This window comes from Neomonachus schauinslandi, chromosome 2, assembly GCF_002201575.2.
Source record: "Neomonachus schauinslandi chromosome 2, ASM220157v2, whole genome shotgun sequence".
In the NCBI taxonomy this organism is placed as follows: Eukaryota; Metazoa; Chordata; class Mammalia; order Carnivora; family Phocidae; genus Neomonachus; species Neomonachus schauinslandi.
Window position 1 is genome coordinate 136,593,469 of NC_058404.1, and position 20,834 is coordinate 136,614,302.

At 40.2% G+C, this 20,834-nt stretch overlaps 1 protein-coding gene across 3 annotated transcripts in view; it reads left to right on the plus strand.

The window, feature by feature from the left end:
• The window catches only part of HPSE (heparanase), a 36,336-nt gene extending 15,793 nt beyond the window's left edge, over positions 1-20,543 (plus strand). The window contains exons 4-12 of one of the 3 annotated variants that reach the window (XM_021702334.1): positions 5,306-5,479; positions 7,239-7,407; positions 7,725-7,772; positions 8,716-8,809; positions 9,682-9,788; positions 10,915-11,029; positions 13,395-13,513; positions 14,337-14,483; positions 19,690-20,543. In XM_021702334.1, coding sequence (XP_021558009.1) covers positions 5,306-5,479; positions 7,239-7,407; positions 7,725-7,772; positions 8,716-8,809; positions 9,682-9,788; positions 10,915-11,029; positions 13,395-13,513; positions 14,337-14,483; positions 19,690-19,849 — 1,133 coding nt within the window. In that variant the 3' untranslated portion in view covers positions 19,850-20,543. The remainder of the gene's footprint in view (positions 1-5,305; positions 5,480-7,238; positions 7,408-7,724; positions 7,773-8,715; positions 8,810-9,681; positions 9,789-10,914; positions 11,030-13,394; positions 13,514-14,336; positions 14,484-19,689) is intronic. The other 2 variants (XM_044912684.1, XM_044912685.1) reach the window with 2 other exon arrangements.
• The last annotated feature ends 291 nt before the right edge of the window (positions 20,544-20,834 follow it).

Here is a 20,834-nt window from a genome sequence, read left to right on the forward strand (position 1 = left end):
GTTAAGAGTTAATGGAACCTAAAACTTCTGTTTTTTTTTTTTTTCTCATTTCTTCACCTGACTTTGCCTACTAGCCATGAAGTGAAATCTAGAAATCATTCACGAGCTAATAATGACCTTTACTGCCCTGAAGAACTAGGAAGTCAAGGAAGACACAGATACAGTCCTTGTGTAAAAGTGAAGTACAAAAGTATGAAGAGTAAATAATGGGGGCACTTGACTAGTTCAGTCAGTAGAGCCTACGACTCTTGATCTCGGGGTTGAGGGTTCGAGCCCCATGCTAGGTGTACAGATTACTTAAAAATAAAAATAAATCTTTAGGGGAAAAAAAAGAGCAAGATGTGAAAACCATTCACACCTTGTCATCCATTCCATCTCTCCTCCCAGAAGCCACCCCTAAATTATGAGTTGGTGTACCATTAGGCAGTGGAAGCCTGAGTCATGCCAGACAGTGTTGGCCATCAAGCAGCTCTCTCTTTTTCTTTCCTCTGTGGCTTTGCAGACATAGAACTAGCTCGATGAACCAGGAATTTATTTCCATTCACTGAAACAGTTATCCAGTCTTCAAAATGGGAAGATGTTGTCATGCAGGGCTTTAAAACAACTGAAACAAGCCGTCCTCATTTAACTATGAAAAATATTTTTATCTGAAAGTTGATGTTTTAGACCCAACTAAGGGATGATGTTGCCCCAGATCTCATTTAAGGGAATAACCTGCTCAGATATTCTACAACTGTCTTTTGATTTTTGAAAAATAAATTATCTTGTAGTTAATTTGGGTCACTCGGCATTTCTAAGAGAACATTACTGGAAGTAGATTATTTATCTTTGAAAGATTTTACTGGATATTATCTGGATGTCAATGTATCCAATGGATTTTTATTTTTATATTTTTTATTTCTAAGGTACAGAAAAGATGTGACACATAAGAAATCAGAAAATAGTTTACATGTTAATAGATAATGCAGTCCTCTAAATTATTTATTGCATTTTAAAGGGGGTAGGGGAACAACTCTGACACTTTAATAACATGATCTATGGTTGAATGGAATTTGACACAACACAGGGCCATCTCAATCCCAGGAAGGGAATGACAAGAGTACAAGAGACCCATAGCAGTAGGTCTCACCTATAATAAATCAATATGATATAGGTCTGCTGAGAGAAGACTCCATGGTATTAGGTAATCTATTGATTTCTACTTTATTTTGCCTCATGTTAAACATTATACCAGTTTATACCAGTTTCCTACCTCACACAATCTTTCTGGAATCAAGATGGTAGGTTTCCACCATCTTTCCCTGCCTCTGGGACTAGGACCTTCATAGTTCCTCCACCAGAAGAAAGTTCCTTCACTAACTATGTAACTAGGTCATTGTAGCTGCAGCCACCCTATTGGCTAAAATATTTAACAAATACAGATAGTTTATTTGCATCTGGAAACATTTGACTCCTGGCTTGAAATTCTTTGTTTTAACATGCATGTCTTAGAAACATATAGATAGGAATGCACTGTGTTTAGTCTGGGCACCAACTCATTATAGTAGGAAGTATCTCAGAAGCCTATAGGTGTTTCCACACATTGTTCTGCACTGACGGCTGAGGTTGGTGATGCCTGAGGAACTTGGGCTGGCATTGGCCAAGGGAAGAGATAGCAAAAGTCTATGGTGGCAAGGACAGTCCTTTAATGTGTCTATCATGGCACCGACTGATTGCTTAGTCAGTGGCCCACACCCTTAACACAGGTGTCCTAGAAGATACAGGCAAGTTTTCCAATTACAGGACCCATTGGATGGTGGGTTTCACTTAAGTAGAAGATGACAAAAACATTTGTCATGAGACTACAAACTGTAAGCTTGTTTAGGCAGGTAGAGGAAGCAATGTTACAGGTGTAATTCCGGGTGTGACTGCAAAAAGAACTTCCTTATGCAAATAGTTCTACTTAATGAGCTAATTCTTTGCTCTCCGTCTTCTCCACCTCTCTTCCTCATCACCTGAGTCCTCCCCCTCCATCACCCAGTCCCACACTGGAAATGGACACCCTTATGTAAACAGACATGGCATAAGGCCAGAGAAAGAATCAGTGCTGATTCTAGTGTGTCATTTAGATTATCCGGCCCCGGGGATCTTTCCACCCTCTTGTAGAATAAGGGTATTGATTGGGAATTGGATACTTAGCTGTGAGTTTTCTTTTTTTTTTTTTTAAAGATTTTATTTATTTATTCGACAGAGAGAGACACAGCGAGAGAGGGAACACAGCAGGGGGAGTGGGAGAGGGAGAAGCAGGCTTCCCGCCGAGCAGGGAGCCGGATGCAGGGCTCGATCCCAGGACCCCAGGATCATGACCCGAGCCAAAGGCAGATGCTTAACGACTGAGACCCCCAGGCGCCCCTTTCTTTTGTTTTCTTTTTAATTTTATTTATTTGTCAGAGAGAGGGAGAGAGCAAGCACAAGCAGGGGGAGTGACAGGCAGAGGGAGAAGTAGGGTCCCCACTGAGCAAGGGCCTGATGCGGGACTTGATCTCAGGACCCTGAGATCATGACCTGAACCGAAAGCAGACGCTTAACCGACTGAGCCACCCAGGCGCCCCTTAGCTGTGAGTTTTCTTATTGTTCTTATTTTGAGGACAGAGTAGGCTGACTGGGTTTTTTTTTTTTTTAAGAGTAGATTCTAACTCAGTAATATACAGCCCTTATTCTAGGAGATGTTACTATTATGTTGTAGGAAGCATATAATAGAATTTTAAGCTATATAAATTCCAAGTGCATTTGGAAAAATGAAACAGACAAAGAATCAAGTATGAGTTGAATAAATACTCTGAAATGCAAGCGTTCTAGGTTTTTTTGAAAATGCCATTGAGGGACGAGGTGGTGGCAGTGCCTGATACCTATAAAGGCTTTTTATGGTTTACAAAGGGTTTTCACGTATGTCATTTTAACCTCGGTTTTGTGAGTAGGCACATGATGGTGCAAATTCCAGGATCATGGATCCATAGCTGAGGCTCATGCCAGGTAAAGCGGTCACCTCACTCATACAGTCTATAAGTGGGAGACTGGGTCCTGGAGCTCAGGTCTTAGGATTTCTGATCCAGGAAACTTTCTACAGCGTGGTTTTCCAATATGTATGTCTAACATGGAGCTGTGACTAAGACATTCGAGTCACCCCTTTAACAACAGACTCTAGCAACGGCACTGCCACCAAGTAGCTATGCCATACTGGCCAAAGCACCTCCTTTCCTTGGGTGTCAGCTTCCTCATGGAAACATGAGGGTGGAGGTTTGGGGAGAACTCAACAATCGCCAAGGCTCTGTGCCATCCCAAACTGTGGCTCAGGATCCAGTGGAATGCTGGGCTTTTCCAGAGAGCTTTACCACCCCTGCTGCCCATAACTCCCTGATGATAGACGGCAGCTCTGCAGCCATGCGTGACACAGCAAATGCCTAAAACACCTCAAACAACTCCCGAGAGACGTTCCTGCCCCTCAGCCTTTACCGACATTATTAAATTGAGGGTTTCTCTGCTATGCTCACCCAGTAATTCACTTAGAATTTTTTTTTAAAGATTTTATTTATTTATTTGCGAGAGAGAGCACATGAGAGGGGGGAGGGTCAGAGGGAGAAGCAGACTCCCTGCTGAGCAGGGAGCCTGATGCGGGACTCGATCCCAGGACTCCAGGATCATGACCTGAGCCGAAGGCAGTCGCCCAACCAACTGAGCCACCCAGGCGCCCCTTGATTTTAGCTTCTTAAGGTAGAACTTCATTTATTTTATTTATTTATTTATTTTTTATTTTTTATTTTTTTTTAAAGATTTTATTTATTTATTTGAGACAGAGAGAATGAGAGAGAGAGAGCACAGGAGAGGGGGGAGGGTCAGAGGGAGAAGCAGGCTCCCCGCCGAGCAGGGAGCCCGATGCGGGACTCGATCCTGGGACTCTAGGATCATGACCTGAGCCGAAGGCAGCTGCTTAACCAACTGAGCCACCCAGGCGCCCTCACTTAGAATTTTTTAAACTAGGAAAGTTCAAGAGTGAATTTCTATTCAACCACTCTAAATATATATGAAAATTACAGACATTATGCATTCGATACCTGACTTGAAGATGATATTCACACTGACATTGTCGCTACTCTCAAGAAGTGATTTTGGACTAGCTGATGGTTAGAGAAGCTGAGTTCAAAAGTTCCCAGACCTTTATGGCACTTAAGTGACTCAGTAATTGTTTAAATTGTTTTAATTTTTTTTTTTAAAGATTTTGTTTATTTATTTGACACAGAGAGAGACACAGCGAGAGAGGGAACACAAGCAGGGGGAGCGGGAGAGGGAGAAGCAGGCTTCCCGCCGAGCAGGGAGCCCGATGCGGGACTCGATACCAGGACCCTGGGATCATGACCTGAGCCAAAGGCAGACGCTTAACGACTGAGCCACCCAGGCACCCCAATTGTTTTAATTTTAAATTTATCTTACCTAGCCCCAAGTAAATACCTAAGAGTTTCAATTATTAAGTTAAGTCCAAAAACTTACTAGTAATAGTTCTTGTCTCGTCCAACAGAGTTGATATTTCCCTTGCAAATCTAAAGGATCCTGTAGTGCCTGTGTGAATAGGGTTGCTTGGCTGAGTTTGAATTTCAGATAAACTAATTTTTTTTTACTGTAAGTATTTCTCAAATGTTGCATAGACATGCAATAAAAAATTATTCCTCATTTATCTGAAGTCCAAACTTAACTAGTTGTCTATATTTTCCTTTGCTAAATCTCACAACAAGGTGGCGAATTTCTTGAGGCTTGCCAGGATGTCTTGGCACCTAGTTTGGAAACCACAGATCTATAGCCTAGGCCAATTTTTTAATGTCAAATTTTACTTATTTAAAATTAACAAACCCTATACGTGAATTTTCCCAAAAATTGTTTTAAATAGAATGAAATTTACCAAAAATATTCTGTGACTGAGTTTGTGAGCAGAGATGTTTCAATTATGAAGAGTGTGGCTTCTGTTGACTAATGACAGTGTGACCTGGGCATGAATTCCCCTGAGGCCATTTGAACGAAACCAGAGTGCCAGACCAAAGCTTCTCGTTCTTTACGTGGTTCAGCGTGGAAAGCTGAATCAACAGCTGAAGTAAATGAAGTCCTATTAATTTTTAATGTTTTAATGTTTTAATTTGCCTGTCTAATTACAGTCACTCATTAGGACTGTAATTCCTTCAGTTTAACAACGAAAATAGTAATCCGTTGGAGAACAAATCTGGAGGCCTTCATTATGTGGTGCTGACCTAGCCATTAAATTGCAACATTTTTCTTTTAGAAAGCTCCGTGGATATGCTGTATACTTTTGCAAATTGCTCAGGACTGGACTTGATCTTTGGGCTAAATGCCTTACTACGATCAGCAGATTTGCAGTGGAACAGTTCTAACGCTCAGTTGCTCCTGGACTATTGCTCTTCCAAGAATTATAACATTTCTTGGGAACTAGGCAATGGTAAGTGCCCCTGAGACATTTCATTAGTAAGGAGATTCCCCTTTGGCATTAGTTGTAACTGTTTATGACATTCTTTTTAATATTAGCAAATATACTTTTGGCTCAGCATACTTGTACCAGTGCTCAACAGTGCAACTTTTGGAATTGCTTATGTCAGAACACTCCTTTGTATATCCTAGGACCTATTGTGAATCCTAGTTTATGTTACACTTGAGCTGAAGACAACTGGTTGGACCCAGAAACTTCCACAGCTCCTGGGCTCACTTGACATTTTCAGGATTGCTTAAACCTATTACGGTTGGCGGGCTGGACTCAGCAACACTGGGAAGCAGGCACTTTTGCTTTTGCCCTTTCATGTCTTTCTCTGTTTCTCAACTTGTCGGTTAATTTCAGCAACTCCATCCCCCAACCATCACGATACGCTTAAGCAAGAAGTTCTTAGTGTAGAATACTACGCAGGGCCAGCTCCTGATGATTTCCTTCTTCACTTTTTGGCAAAGAACTTGTAAATTCTAACTAAAGTACTAATGATTAGCCACATTCATTTAAGCATATTTATAGAGCTTTTTCCACACATGAGCCAATGGAACCGAAACTAAAATGGGCAATGAGGTGTAGTAATATGATGGGCACATACTACATTCCAGGCACTGTTCTGAGCATTCCATAAGTATTATTTTCTCTTTATAACCACGCTGGGGCGGATACAATTATGACCTTCCTTCTAAGGAAGACAAAAGAGGCACAAAGAGGTTAGTTAAATAGCTGTGTGATGCTGGGCTACCAAGTGGAGGACTTGGGATTTGAACCCAGGTAGTCTGACTCCAGAGCAAGGTCCCTGCTTTCTTGGGAGTTCCATTCTAGAGGAAGGGAGCCAGACCGACAAGAAAAGAAGCAAAGAAATAAGATACATGTATATAGTGCCATGTATTGCAGTAATATCTAGAGGCAGATTTGGGGGTGAGGTTGCTAAGGGTGACTGGCAAGTGAAGCACAGAACACAGTATGGGGGCAGAGGGAACCATATCTTGGCTAGATGCTGAACAACTTTAATGGCAACCACATGAATAATGAATGGATCATCTGAACCCGTTCTTACCCATCTCTATATATCCCTCCCTCCCTACTTTTCTACTGTACCTATCCCCAACTCCTTCTGCTCTTTGGAGTAAGATAACAGAGCCATGCCATCCTGTTTCCCTCCTCCTTGGGCCCCCTTTTGCAAAGGAGAGGTCTGCTTTCCAGAAAGAAGGAGAAGGGAGCAAGGGAGAGCCTGGGCAAGGTGTTTGGGGAAGTAGATTGAACACTTCTGTGCCTCCCTCCCATGTCTTCGGCATGGCTACTTCCAGGCTCACCTGCACAGATAATTTGTGAATAAACAGTCTCAATAAGGCTTTTAATGGCATTGTAGAAATCGGTTTTTCAGTGTCTTCCCCTCCCACCCAAACTTTTTGTCCTTTTTAAGTAAATCAGTTTATTAAATACTGGATATAGACTATTCCTCAAATATCCATTAGTTTAATATCCCCATTATTAACTTCAAATCATTGTAATACCCCCTACACTTTAATTATGCCATTTACATTTCTGTTTAACTGAAATAACTTCTTCATAGTGAGGGCTTTTCCTTTTCTTGCCTCTGAATTCTAAGTTTTTGTAACTGGGAAATATTTTCTTGCTTTTATATGCTGCTTTTAAGTTTGCTTTCAAATACAAAATTTCTAGGTGCATGACTACCTTCAGAACTGCTGTCTTTCAGAACCTAACAGTTTCCGTAAGAAGGCTGGTATTTTCATCGATGGATTGCAGTTAGGAGAAGATTTTGTCAAGTTGCATAAACTTCTAGGAAAAACCACTTTCAAAACTGCGAATCTCTATGGTCCTGATGTTGGCCAGCCTCGAGGAAAGACTCTCAAGATACTGAGAAGGTAGGAACTAGAAAAAGCAGAACCACTTTTCTTAAAAAGAATACTTCTGTCTGGTGGAGAATTCCCAATGGTCCACCTGTTATTAAACCATTTGCTACCTAAGCATATGTTTTACCAAAAGAGCAAATGCTGACTGGTTCAGAATACCAAGGATCTGGGGCCAATGGAACCTACAATATAATTTGTATCAGAATTAGGAAGTTTGTGTTTGCCTGATGCTAAGGCAGTAAGCAGCCCATTTCTAGGCAATAGAACTCCCGTGCATATATTGTGCGTATGAGGATTAAGTAAAGATCATAACAGATTTTTTTTTCTAGTTTCCTGAAGGCTGGGGGTGAAGTGATTGATTCACTTACATGGCACCAGTAAGTATGTCTCCTGCTCTTCATACTAAGAAACTAATGCTAGTTTTCCTTACTACTTAGCTTTCAAAAAAATCATTTCCATTCAACTACTAATTGACATTGTTCAAATAAGAAACAAATAGTATCTCAAGCAGCAGTGTACTAGACTTTTAATATTAATAAAACAAACACTTAAACTTTATTTTAAATGATGTGGTAGTTTCTATAAGATCAAGGCACACTATCATTTAAATCGTGGAGCAGATAAGTAGCTAAAATCAATATGCTTGCCAAAGACCAGGTAACCTCTAAGTACCTGCACTTTTTTTTTTTTAAAGATTTTATTTATTTTTTGACAGAGAGAGAGACAGCGAGAGAGGGAACACAAGCAGGGGGAGTGGGAGAGGGAGAAGCAGGCTTCCCGCTGAGCAAGGAGCCCGATGTGAGGCTTGATGTGGGGCTCGATCCCAGGACCCTGGGATCATGACCTGAGCCGAAGGCAGACGCTTAACGACTGAGCCACCCAGGTGCCCCAGTACCTGCACTTCTGACTATGTCTTTTCAAGACACAGTAACTGAGGGATGCCTGGGAGGCTCAGTTAGTTAAGTGTCTGCCTTCGGCTCAGGTCATGATCCCAGGGTCCTGGGATTGAGTCCCACGGCCTTGTGAGTCCCATGGCCGGCTCTCTGCTCAGCAGGGAGCCTGCTTCTGCCTCTGCCTGCCGCTCCCCCTGCTTGGGCTCTCTCTCTCTGTCAAATAAATAAATAAAATCTTTAAAAACGAAGACAGAATAACTGATCCTCTTCCATCTTTGTCTCTTCTTGCTAGAACTTCTGCCTTTTTTTTTTTTTTAATATAACAGAGGGGTGGGAAGAGGTAGAAAGGAGAGCAAGGTAGCCAATTAACTTAAAAGCAGAAAGCACAGTTCGCTATTTTTTTCTGAATATTTTCTGAATAATTTAGCTACTACTTGAATGGACGAATTGCTACCAAAGAAGATTTCCTAAACCCTGATGTGCTGGACACTTTTACTTCATCTGTGCAAAAAATTTTTCAGGTAATAGTCTTTTTTTTTTTTTTCCTAATGGAGAGAGGTCCCCTTTCTTTCTAGGGGATATGGTCCAAGACCCTCAGTGGTTGCTTGGAACCACAGATAATATCAAACCCTATATATATAGTTTTTCCTATACATACATTCCTGTGATAAAGTTTAATTTATAAATTAGGCACAGAAAGAGATTAACAACGATAGCATAAAATAGAACAATTATAACAGTGTACTATAATAAAAGTTAGGTGAATGTGGTGTCTCTCTCAAAATACCTTACTGGACTGCACTCACTCTTCTTGTGATGATGTGAGATGGTATAATGCATATGTGGCCAGATGAAGTGGGGGGAATGACATGGCATTAGGCTACTAGTGACCTAATGAAGATAGGTCAGAAGGAGGATCATCTGCTTCCAGACCACAGTTAACCGCAGGTAACTGGTACTGCAGAAGGCAAAACCGTGGATAAGGAGGGACTTTTGTAAATCCAGAGTTTTTATTTTTGCAGTCTAGCTAATTCTAAATTCTATATGTCTATACATTTACGTGTTTTTCTTTAGATAACAGGCACTTACTCACTTCAGTCCCCCTCAGCATCAGGTCTTATTCATGTGTATCGATTAAAAATTCAAAATACTTCCAGTAGCCTTTTGGTAGCATTAACTCTCCAAGGCCGTAGGAAGGGGATGACTTAAGTTCCTTCCACACTTAGAATTCCAATAAAAGTTAATTGCCCAAGACCTAAATGACCACAGACATATTTTGTAATTATATTGGACAAATCGGTCTGGGAATACAAGGTTTTGAATGTCATTAATCTTCAATACCATAGCTGGTCAGCTTGTTTGCAAATATAACGGGGACTCTCCTGTTGCATAGGTTGTCGAGGAGACCAGACCCGACAAGAAGGTTTGGTTAGGAGAAACGAGCTCTGCGTATGGGGGTGGAGCACCCTTGCTGTCCAACACCTTTGCGGCTGGCTTTATGTGAGTGAAGCAGCACTGCCTTGGGGATCAGGCTGCAACATTCTCCTGTCCTTTTATTAAACAGCTTCTATTGAGACAGTTCATCAGCCCAAAAGCTGATCAAAGACGGTTTCTATGGCTGAGACCCAAAATACATGCCAGATTTTGCAAGAACATGTTTTACTAAAGTTTGTTGGACATCTTTAATGAGTGTTCCAAATTAATCACTGTATGAATAATTGCTTTAGAAGTGCTGTTCCTTAGTTTTGGCCCATAAATATGCCAAGGATTCCTTCTTCTGAGAGAGATCGTAAATGAGTGCATCTAGAGGTTTGAGTCTGAGAAGGATCCTTAGTGTACATAAAGCTCTATTCATAGATTCCCAAGGAGTTTAGAGCGTGAGGTCACATCAGAGGAGCTACCAATGAGTTTAAAGACTTACTAAATCACCCTCGTCATCCAGCCACCACAAACTTGATTGCTTTAAGCAACTGGTTTACTTATATTCCGTAACTCCGTTAACACTCTTAATCTATAGTTCTGTATCCTCACACTGGGACTTAATTCTCTTTCCCCTCCTACCCTCATTCTTGTAAATCCAGAATAAAGAACAAATCCTTTTTGCTCATGGGGGCATGAGGAGGAGAGTTAAGAATAAAGATGTTTGTCTTGCCATTAGCCAAAGATGGACGGGGTGCAGGGAGATAGCCATGAAAATCGAGGTGTGATTCTACTTACTTCACATTTTACTACTGGTGACTACAAGCTGCCTTTTCTTCTTCACACTTTTCTTCCTCACATGGGCCTGGGGGTGGGGAGGTGGGGAAGGTATCCAGCAAGATGGAGAGTGAGTGCCTGTAGGGTGCGAATTTGTCTACTCTGCTTTGTAGAAGTTTTCTTACCCTGAAAGGAACTCCTATGGCATATTAATAGTATTCTATGATTTATTATCATGCTCAAGTGTGGGAACATGTGAAGGGAAGGATAGTCTCCATTTCATTTGATTGGCTTATTTATAATTAATACCACTTTTCTGGTTTCCTGTCAATTCCTCCCACATAGATGAATCATTCAGAATAGTGTGTAATTAGAATTGAGTTTTTTTGTTTTCCAAACCTGAAGAGAGTTGGGCCTCACTGTATTCCAGGTGGCTGGATAAATTGGGCCTATCGGCCAGAATGGGCATAGAAGTGGTGATGAGGCAAGTGCTCTTCGGAGCCGGAAACTACCACTTAGTGGATGAAAACTTCAAACCTCTACCTGTAAGTGATCGTTATTTTCCCATTGCTGTGAGGAGACGGGAGTATACTGAGTGCCCCTTGTACCAAGCTCCTATGAAGAGTCAATCCTCTCAGGAAATTCAGTACTCTCAGTAGGCAGCCAATCCGTGGAATGATGAATTGGAAGAAACCTTAGAGACCATCCATTTTAATATTTTTGTGTCCCAAGAGAAGAAATTGAGAAGCAGAATAATGTTTTTAATGTGGGCCACTCGGAACGTAGTATGGGGTTTTTACATTTAATTTAATTTAATTTTCTTAAAGATTTTATTTATTTATTTGAGAGGGAGCGAACGTGGGGGTGGGGGAGGGAAGAGCAGAGAGAGAGGGGGAGAGAGAATCTTAGGCAGGCTCCATGCTGAGCGAGGAGCCGAGGCGGGGCTTGATCTCACGACCCTCAGATCATGACCTGAGCTGAAATCAAGAGTCAGAAGCCCAACTGAATGAGTCACCCAAGCACCCCTACAGGTCTTTTCTTACTGGATTTGCATAACCATCCTGGAAGCTGGCAAGGCAGTGTCTTTGATCCATTTTTCAGATGAGGACGTTCAAACGGAGACAAGGTTGGGTAAGGGAAATCACACAGCTGTTCCATGTTATTCTAGAATCCCATACAGACCCCGGCTCCGAGGCCTGAATGCTTTCCACTCAAACAGTCACCAAACCACACTGAAGTTAGATCTCCTTTATAAATGCTTAATTGATTCTACTCTTCTCTCCAGTGAAAAATTTGAATGTAAACAGGGAAACAAAACGTGTTTGCCCTGTTGGGTCTACATTTCCTCAGCTGAAGAGGGAAGAGTTGGGGTATACACTGAGTAGGGCTCTTTGAAAAAAAAAACACTTTTTATTATGGAAAATTTCAAAGTAGAGAGAAAAGCATATAAATCCCCACTTCTGTTTACTCTCTAGTCCTCCCCACTCCTCACCTCCCACCCACTGGATTCCTTTGAAGCAGATCTCAGCTGTAGCACTGTATCACCTAAGTAAGTAAGTCAGGATGTATCTCCTTTATACAAACACTAAATATTATTATACTGTAAAATACTGACAGTAATTCCTCCGTATCATCAGATGTTGCATCAGTGGGTGTTCCACATTTTCCTTATTGTCTCACATGTTTTTAATAGTTTGCTTGTTCACATCAGAATACAAGCAAGATCCATATATTGCATTTGGGTGAAATATCTCTTAAATCTATTAATCTTGAAGTTTCCCCTCCCACCCCCTTTTTGTCCCGTGGACTTTATTAATTAAAGAAAGCAGGTAATTTGTTCTATAGTGTTTCCCATGTTCTGGATTTTGCTAAATTCATTCCTGTGCTATCCTTTAGCATGTTCCTCTGTTTCTTGTAAACTGGCAGTTAGACCTAGAAGCTTGAGCTTATTTAGATTTTTGTTTTGTGTTTTGTTTTGCAATAATTATTTATAGGAGATGTCACATGCTTCCAACAAGAGGCATATAATGTCTGGTTGTCTCTCTCTCTCTGTCTCTCTCTCTCTTTTTTTTTACCTTGATAGCTAGTAATGACCGTTGCCTAATCCACTACTTTATTCAGGAAGGGGGGTTATAAGGTTCTAAAATAAATTATTTTAGGGGCACCTGGCTGACTCAGTTGGTGGAGCGGGCGACTCTCGATCTCGTGGTTGTGGGTTCGAGCCCCCTGTTAAGTGTAAAGATTACTTAAAAACTTTTAAAAATCTTTAAAAAAAGAAATTATTTTAATCTCTTAAACTGGTAGAAGTTTTATTGTAAGACTTGCTTTTGTGTGTGTGTGAGTGTGTACATGTGCATATCTAAAAGTTCTGCTTTGAGCTTTGCTTTAAATTCTTGGATGATAGACAATAAAGGATATTTAAACTCTGTCAGCAATGAATTACATTCTTGAGATATATCTCCTAGTGGTCATGGCCCTCTGAATTTTGCAAATATAGTCCTCCAATAATAAAAAGCAGCAAACAAGAAATTGCTCTCAGATTCATGGTGGGAACATGGATCAAAAGATGTAGGCCATTTAAATATTCTAGAATAATAGTCACTGTCTTTGTAGGATTGACTATTTGCTCTCGCTGTTTTTGTTAAATAAAGAAATAAGTGAACATCTATTTTTGGGGACGCCTGGGTGGCTCAGTCGTTGAGTGTCTGCCTTCGGCTCAGGTCATGATCCCAGGGTCCTGAGATCGAGCTCCGCATCGGGCTCCCTGCTCAGTGGGGAGTCTGCTTCTCCCTCTGCCTGCCGCTCCCCCTGCTTGTGCTCTCCACCCCTCTCTCTCTGACAAACAAATAAGTAAAATCTTAAAAAAAAAGATCTATTTTTGTTCCTTCTCTCCCCAACCACCACAACTAGGATTACTGGCTATCTCTTCTGTTCAAGAAATTGGTGGGCACCCGTGTGTTTATGGCAAGTGTGAAAGGTCCAGACGGAAGAAAACTCCGAGTGTACCTTCATTGTACGAACGTCAACCAGTAAGTGTGTGACACACCCTTTCCCAGGCAACAAGTTTAATCAGTAATATGCTCTTCCTGATAGGATGATACTAAAATAATAATTCTAGTCAATCGGGCGCCTGGGTGGCTTAGTTGGTTAAGCGACTGCCTTCGGCTCAGGTCATGATCCTGGAGTCCTGGGATCGAGCCCCACATCAGGCTCCCGGCTCAGCGGGGAGCCTGCTTCTCCCTCTGACCCTCTCCCCTCTCATGCTGTTTCTCTCTCGCTCACTCTCTAATAAATAAATAAATAAAATCTTCAAAAAAAATAATAAAATAATAATTCTAGTCAAAATAAAGCCAACCATGATTTCTGGTGAGTGGGAACTCTTGAAATACTGAGCACCCACTAGGAAGTAGGAGAATGGTTTGGATGGAAATTCTGAAAAGTGTCCATAGATCTAATTTTCTTATTTGTTTTAGTTTTTTCGTAAGGCTAGGAAAAGCTCCTGTTTACATGGTTTATAATTTGAATTCCTAGGAACCCACAAAATTCGCTTTTTATTATTTAACCTTCCTATGTTTGAACAGGGTTGGGCTGACCAGCTTCCTAGCAGCTCAGCCTGGCAAAGCAGCAAAAATCTCAGAATGCCCTCACCCAGAAAATGGTAGTGTGAGGAGCAATGGTTTTTTCAAATAGGACCACATCAGCTGTCTACTGTAATCACGGAAGGAGGATAAAAAGAAGGCCCAGCATCATTACACATACTAATACTTAGTATCCATGATTATGTTTGTAATTGAGTTTTTAATTGCTTACATTAGATAAATATTTTTATGGAGTTAATCTATTTGCTTTTAGCCCAAGGTATAAAGAAGGAGATCTAACTTTGTACGCCTTAAACCTCCATAACGTCACAAAACGCCTGCGGTTGCCCTATCATCTGTTTGACAAACAAGTGGACAAATACCTCATAAAACCTTTAGGGCCTGATGGATTACTTTCCAAGTGAGTAATTTTCCTTTTGCATTTCAAACTTTCGCCAAATTGATTGGTATTTATCAGAAAAGAGAGTGTTGCTAGAGAGCAAAAAAAAAAAAAAAAAAGTCAACTATTACAAGTTCTAACAATTCCTAATATTCAGGAAGTTTATATATGAATATTTATCAATACAGGTAAAACTCACCCAGAGTCCAAAGCAGAAGGATATGAACACAAGTCAGCAGTTATTGTAGGGAATAGTTTGCATTTCAAAACAATTTGATATGTCAAGATGCCCTCAAGGCATGTAGATTATTTGCTCTACAGAAACTTATAATTCTTGGTAACACAGTCACTGAAGCAAACATACCTATGTATAATTGATATTAAGGGCATGGGGGTTGTTGTACATATTACACCCTGTGAGCTGAGTGTGATTCTCTCACAGTGTTAAAGTAGTGTTTTCATTTGGTTAGAGTAAGAAAAAAAAAATACGTCCAGAAGTGTAGCTTTTAGGTAGGTTATTTGAAGCTGGTTGTAACACATTTTAGTTTTAAAAGCCAGTCATTGGATATGTCTTATAAAAGACCGTATTCAGCAGAACACCCAAAATGACCATGAGCCTTGAAGAGTCAGGCACACAAACATTGTAAGATTCTGTCCAATGTGTGTTGGAAGGAGCTCTTTTCATCATGATTTTCTCACATTGGAGCATAAAAAATTAAGAGTTTACAAAATTCTCACCATCTCCTCCCATCTTTGCAAATGCTATATGAGTGATGTTTTCAGTGATAATTAGCATCAGAACCTGAAAAGGGACAGTAAGCTTGCTTTCCCCAGGGGTGCCTGGGTGGCTCAGATGGTTGAGCCGCTGCCTTCGGCTCGGGTCATGATCCCGAGGTCCTGGGATCGAGCCCCGCATCGGGCTCCCTGCTCAGTGGGGAGTCTGCTTCTCCCTCTCCCTCTGCCTGCCGCTTCCCCTGCTTGTGCTCTCTCTCTCTCTAATAAAAAATAAAAAATCTTTAAAAAAAAAAAAAAAAGCTTGCTTTCCCCAAAGACCTATATCCCGTAGACAAACATCAGTAACATTGGATACCATTCCTTATTTTTTCCCTATGCTTTATTTTACTACATCTGTGACCATACAGCCTCTAATGGGAAAGAGGGGACACCCACAAATGTTCTTCCATACACAGCCTGTGTAGACATTTTTAATGGGCTGCATGTTTTATAAAATACCATGATTTACTTACCTATTTTCCTGCTGTTTAAACCTTTTTCCCCCCCCAATGTAAATAATGCATATTTGGTTAACAGATACTTTTTTTTATTTGGGTTCTGACTTTGAAATGGGTATTTTTGTGTCTGATGCTAATATTTGTGTCTGATGCTGACAAGGGAAAAGCTTTTCTGAAGTCACGGAATAATAGTTGTAGAGTTGGAGGAGTGTTAGGAGATATTTTAGTCCATCCTTAGATGGGGAGTTTAGGCCACTCAGCTCTGCCTGATTCCTCCTCGGTTGGATGTGGCCGCTCCCAGCAGCCGTCCTCTCTGGCAAGGGGAACGCCTCTCTCTGCCTTTCATCTGCTGTTTTTAGTTCTGTCCTCGACAGCAGAAGTCAGAAACTATGCCTCATGCCTGTGCACAAGTGGGTTTAGAGGGCTTTTTTTCCCTCTTTTTTCTGGTAGGGGAGATGGTCATGTACTCCATGCTAATTTTTATTTTTACTAAGTTGTCAACATTTAAAATTTTTAAATTTTAAAAATTGACAATTATGAAAATATCTGGATTTCTAGCTTTTCTTTAAAAGCAGACATTCTAGGGGCATCTGGGTAGCTCAGTCAGTTAAGCATCTGACTCCTGGTTTTGGCTCAGGTTGTGATCCCAGGGTCCTGAGATGGAGCCCTGCGTCGGGCTCCACGCTCAGCGGGGAGTCTGCTTGGGATTCTCTCTTTCCCTCTCCCTCTATCCCTCCCCCACCACCTCTCTTTCTAAAATAAATAAATAAATCTTTAAAAAAAATTTTGTAGATAGATATTCTAGGAACTCTGGGCTTATTTTCCCAAGTAGATGGAGTTGAATTGGGGTTGTTTACTTTAGACAGGTTCTCCTTAGTCCTTCTGTGACCCTCTTATCTCTGTGACCCTGTCCTACTGCACAGGCTCTTGTGGCCACTTGAGTTTGCTACCCTTAATGTGGAACAATGCCAAATACCTAATTTTCTCCAGAATAACTCCAATGTCTGCAGGACAATTAGATTGTTCTCTCCAGACTTACTATGCCCAATTTCTTCAATGATTCTTCTCTTTCCTGTATTTATCAGACCCCATTGCATTCTGGTCACACATTTTGTGCTTAATAATGGAAAACTGGTGAAATTGTGGATAATGTTTTATTACCCTAAGTTCTCTTTGATGAGTATACATCACTTACGCTTTTCTCTCTTTTAAAATGTTGCATAAAATAAAATAAAACGTTGCAAAAGTATCCCAGAGAAGTTTGATGAGTGTTCAGTCTGCACACTTATTCATTCTAATGACCTCAGAGGGTTAAACAATGATCATCTTTAAAAAAAAAAAATCACTTTTTAGTTGAACAACTTGTATAGTGTCTACAGAAGGTCCGGTGTAGTAAGCGTTTAGGAAATATTTGAGGGAATATATTTTTAACTTAAAAGCAGTATTTTATATTTATTTTAGATAAATTTTGCCCAGCATCCATAATTCGGATTCCTCTTGCTTGCTAATTCCTTTCAGCTCTGTTTCATCTGAAACTTGATAAGCATTATCTTCTATTTCTTGTCATCATGTTACTGACATCAAAATATGAAACAAGATACTACCCTCGAATAAAACCTTACCCTGATTTACCCAGCCCAATGCAGAAATAATCCACGTTTTAAGCTTATTCTCAGTGTACTGACAGCATCCTTTAGCTATTTTTACAGTTGATTGAACAGTGTAGCCAGATGGTCTTGGGTATTATCTTGCCCATATTTCATCATCTGAACCCAGAGCACTATTTATTTACAATGAGGAGATTTCCCTTTAAGCTCTGTGGCCTCTCCTAAAAGCATTTCTGAAACTTTTTTACGTACCCTTGAAAAAATGGGTCTCAAATTCATGCAGAACAGCTCTTACTACTGGCATTTGGAGGTATTTTCAAGGTCTATTTTTGTTGGTGGTTTCCTGATGACGGTCATGGCCTTGCCTTCCCCATTCCATCTAAAAATGGATGTGATATAGGCGTTAAAACAAAACTCATGTGCGTGTGGACCGAGTGCAAATGCAGGACGGGCTTGATAGCCCCTAGCACAATCATGGTTATCTTTTTCAGTCTGTAGGTACAGAGCCCAGAGCTGGGCAGCTAACCAAGGTTAAATGGAAACCAGTTTTTCTGCTGACGGACACTTAGTGAGGATAGAGTTTGAGAGATCTTTAAAGATGAAAATTAAAATAATTCTAAACTGGAAACAACCAAATGTCTAACACTAGACAATTACTAAGCTAATATGCTCACACAATGGAATACTGTATAGCTGTTAAAATGATGCAGATGTGTGTAAGCAAATGTTAAGATATGTTAAGGGAAAAAGAATCAAGTTTTTTTTTTTAAAGATTTTATTTATTTATTTATAGAACAGAGAGACACAGCGAGAGAGGGAACACAAGCAGGGGAAGTGGGAGAGGGAGAAGCAGGCTTCCCGTCGAGCAGGGAGCCCGATGTGGGGCTCGATCCCAGAACCCTGGGATCATGACCTGAGCTGAAGGCAGACGCTTAACGCCTGAGCCACCCAGGCGCCCCTAAAAGAATCAAGTTTTAAGAGACCATGTACGGTATGCTCGTTCTTGTTTAAATGAAAATATGCACATGTATACATAAAAGAGATGAAAAGAGATGAAGGAATATACATCAAAATATTAAAAATGGTTAGGATGAATTAGCAGATTATTTTGTTATATTTATTTATCAGAATAATGATGATGACAGATATTACTTTTGCCATGCTTACTATATGCAAGGTACTCCTGTAAGTGATCTACATAAATACATGTATTATGTATATGACATACATATAACTCTTGACATTAACCAATTTTCAACAATAAAACTGTTTTTCATATTTTAAAAACTTCATAATGTAAAAAGCACTTGAGAAAAAGATCATAGAGATATAAGCATCGTTTAGAATTATGGAATTAACTATCAGTGGAACTAAAAGCAGACTAAAAGTTTTCTTTATAAGCCCTTGTTTATATTGGATTTATTGCTGTGAGCATGTATTAATTTGATTTAAATAATAATAAATATGCACAAAAATAACACTTGTCCTTAAAATATTTTTCGAATTTTTTGACTCGGTTTTGAATTTGAATTCCAACAGTGGAATACAAAGAAAACATACATTTTTTTTTGGAATCTGTGGCTTAATGAAACAGAATTATTTTTGTTTCACTCTGGCAGTATATATTCTTCCAAAATATCTTAACAACATAAGATATGCAAATGAATGTATATCACCCTGAGGAATGGGGAGTTAGAGGGTTTATGGGCACAGTTATAAGCAGGAAATTTCATTGCCATTTTTAATGTTAAATTTGTGAAATTTACATTCCATTCTATACATCTATTTGCCTTTTAAAAAAATTTTTCCAATGATTTACTAACAGATACAATTGCCACAAATCCAGAAGTTATGTCACGTTTATCTTTTTTATACCTCCATCATAGTGCCTAGTATAGATTATGTGTGTTCCATTTTCTGTAATGGGCCAGTTAGTAAGTATTTCAGGCTTTTGCAGGCCATATGGTCTCTGTCACAATGATCAGCTCTCCCAGTGTTGCTTAGAGATCATCTGGGTCAAATATTTACCCGATATAGTAGTGAAATACAAGTTATATAATATAGGCTGTCACACATTTTTTTGGTCTTAAAAAGACATCACGGGGCGCCTGGGTGGCTCAGTCGTTAAGCATCTGCCTTCGGCTCAGGTCATGATCCCGGGGTCCTGGGATCGAGCCCCGTGTCGGGCTCCAGCCCCGCGTCGGGCTCCCTGCTCGTCGGGAAGCCTGCTTCTCCCTCTCCCACTCCCCCTGCTTGTGTTCCCTCTCTCACTGTCTCTCTCTGTCAAATAAATAAATAAAATCTTAAAAAAAAAAAAATCACAACTTTTGTAGAGAAGTTGGAGCACACATGACTGGGCTAACTCGGATGTATCTTCCCCCTTTGCAGATCCGTCCAGCTCAATGGTCAAACTCTGAAGATGGTGGATGATCACACCCTCCCGGCTTTGACAGAAAAAGCTCTCCGCCCAGGAAGTTCTCTGGGCTTGCCAGCGTTCTCATATGGATTTTTTGTGATAAAAAATGCTAAAGTTACTGCTTGCCTCTGAAAATGAAAGGCATACACTAGCCCTGAGATTGAATTTTTCAAGTACATTTATTGATAAGAGGAAAGCAAAACCCAAGCTATAGGAAGGCAAACAGATACATTACAAATCAACTAGTGGGAGCTTCAGGGACCCTGGGACACTCTCCGTGCAAGATTTAGCACGGTCCTTTGTTCTAAGTAGACCACTGCTAATAATACCTTGTGCCAAACACTACGCTTAGTGCTTTGCATGTTCTATTTTTATTTAAGGTTATGAAAAAGGTATGTGGGTGCTCCCAATACAGCCAGAAGGCAAGTAAGTGAAGGCTATATGATTAATTTTAAGTGCTTAGTTGTTTTTATCTTAAAAAACAGTTATTAAAAGATTGCAGGATTCCTTATTCTATACGCTGTTTCTATGCAGTTTACTGCCACAATCTTCAAATTGTCTATAAATGAGAGAGACAGTCTCTTTTCACCTAAACAGAGCTAAATTCAACTGCTGCTTCTCTTCTCTCTGTTCTGTCTTTGTCAACAATACTGTGAGAGACAACAGACGGTTAGAAGTGATAGTACAAAAAAAGAATTAACGACAATTCAGAGGGACTGGATTATGTAAACGTCAAATGAAATTTTACAGTGACTGTAAATGAAATTGATTTGCCAAGAGGAGAAAATGTAATTCAATACATTATAACCACCTGTTAATGTTTACTTTTAATCTACCTTTAGTTCTTGTTTTCGTTGAGAAACTTTTGGCTGCAAGTAGCAGAAAACTGTGATTCAAATGGCTTAAACCATTAGCACATTTATAATCCTACATAACAAGAAGTTCAAGTAGGGAGGGCTCAGGATGTCACCAAGGAATCAGGTCCTTTGCATCTCCCTGCTCTGTCACATTTAGTGTTGGCTTCATTCTAAGCTGGTGGCATGATGTCTGGAGTTATTCCATGGATCCATGCAGACCCGGCAGCAGCTAGAGAAAGATGAGCAACTTTTTCTGCCTC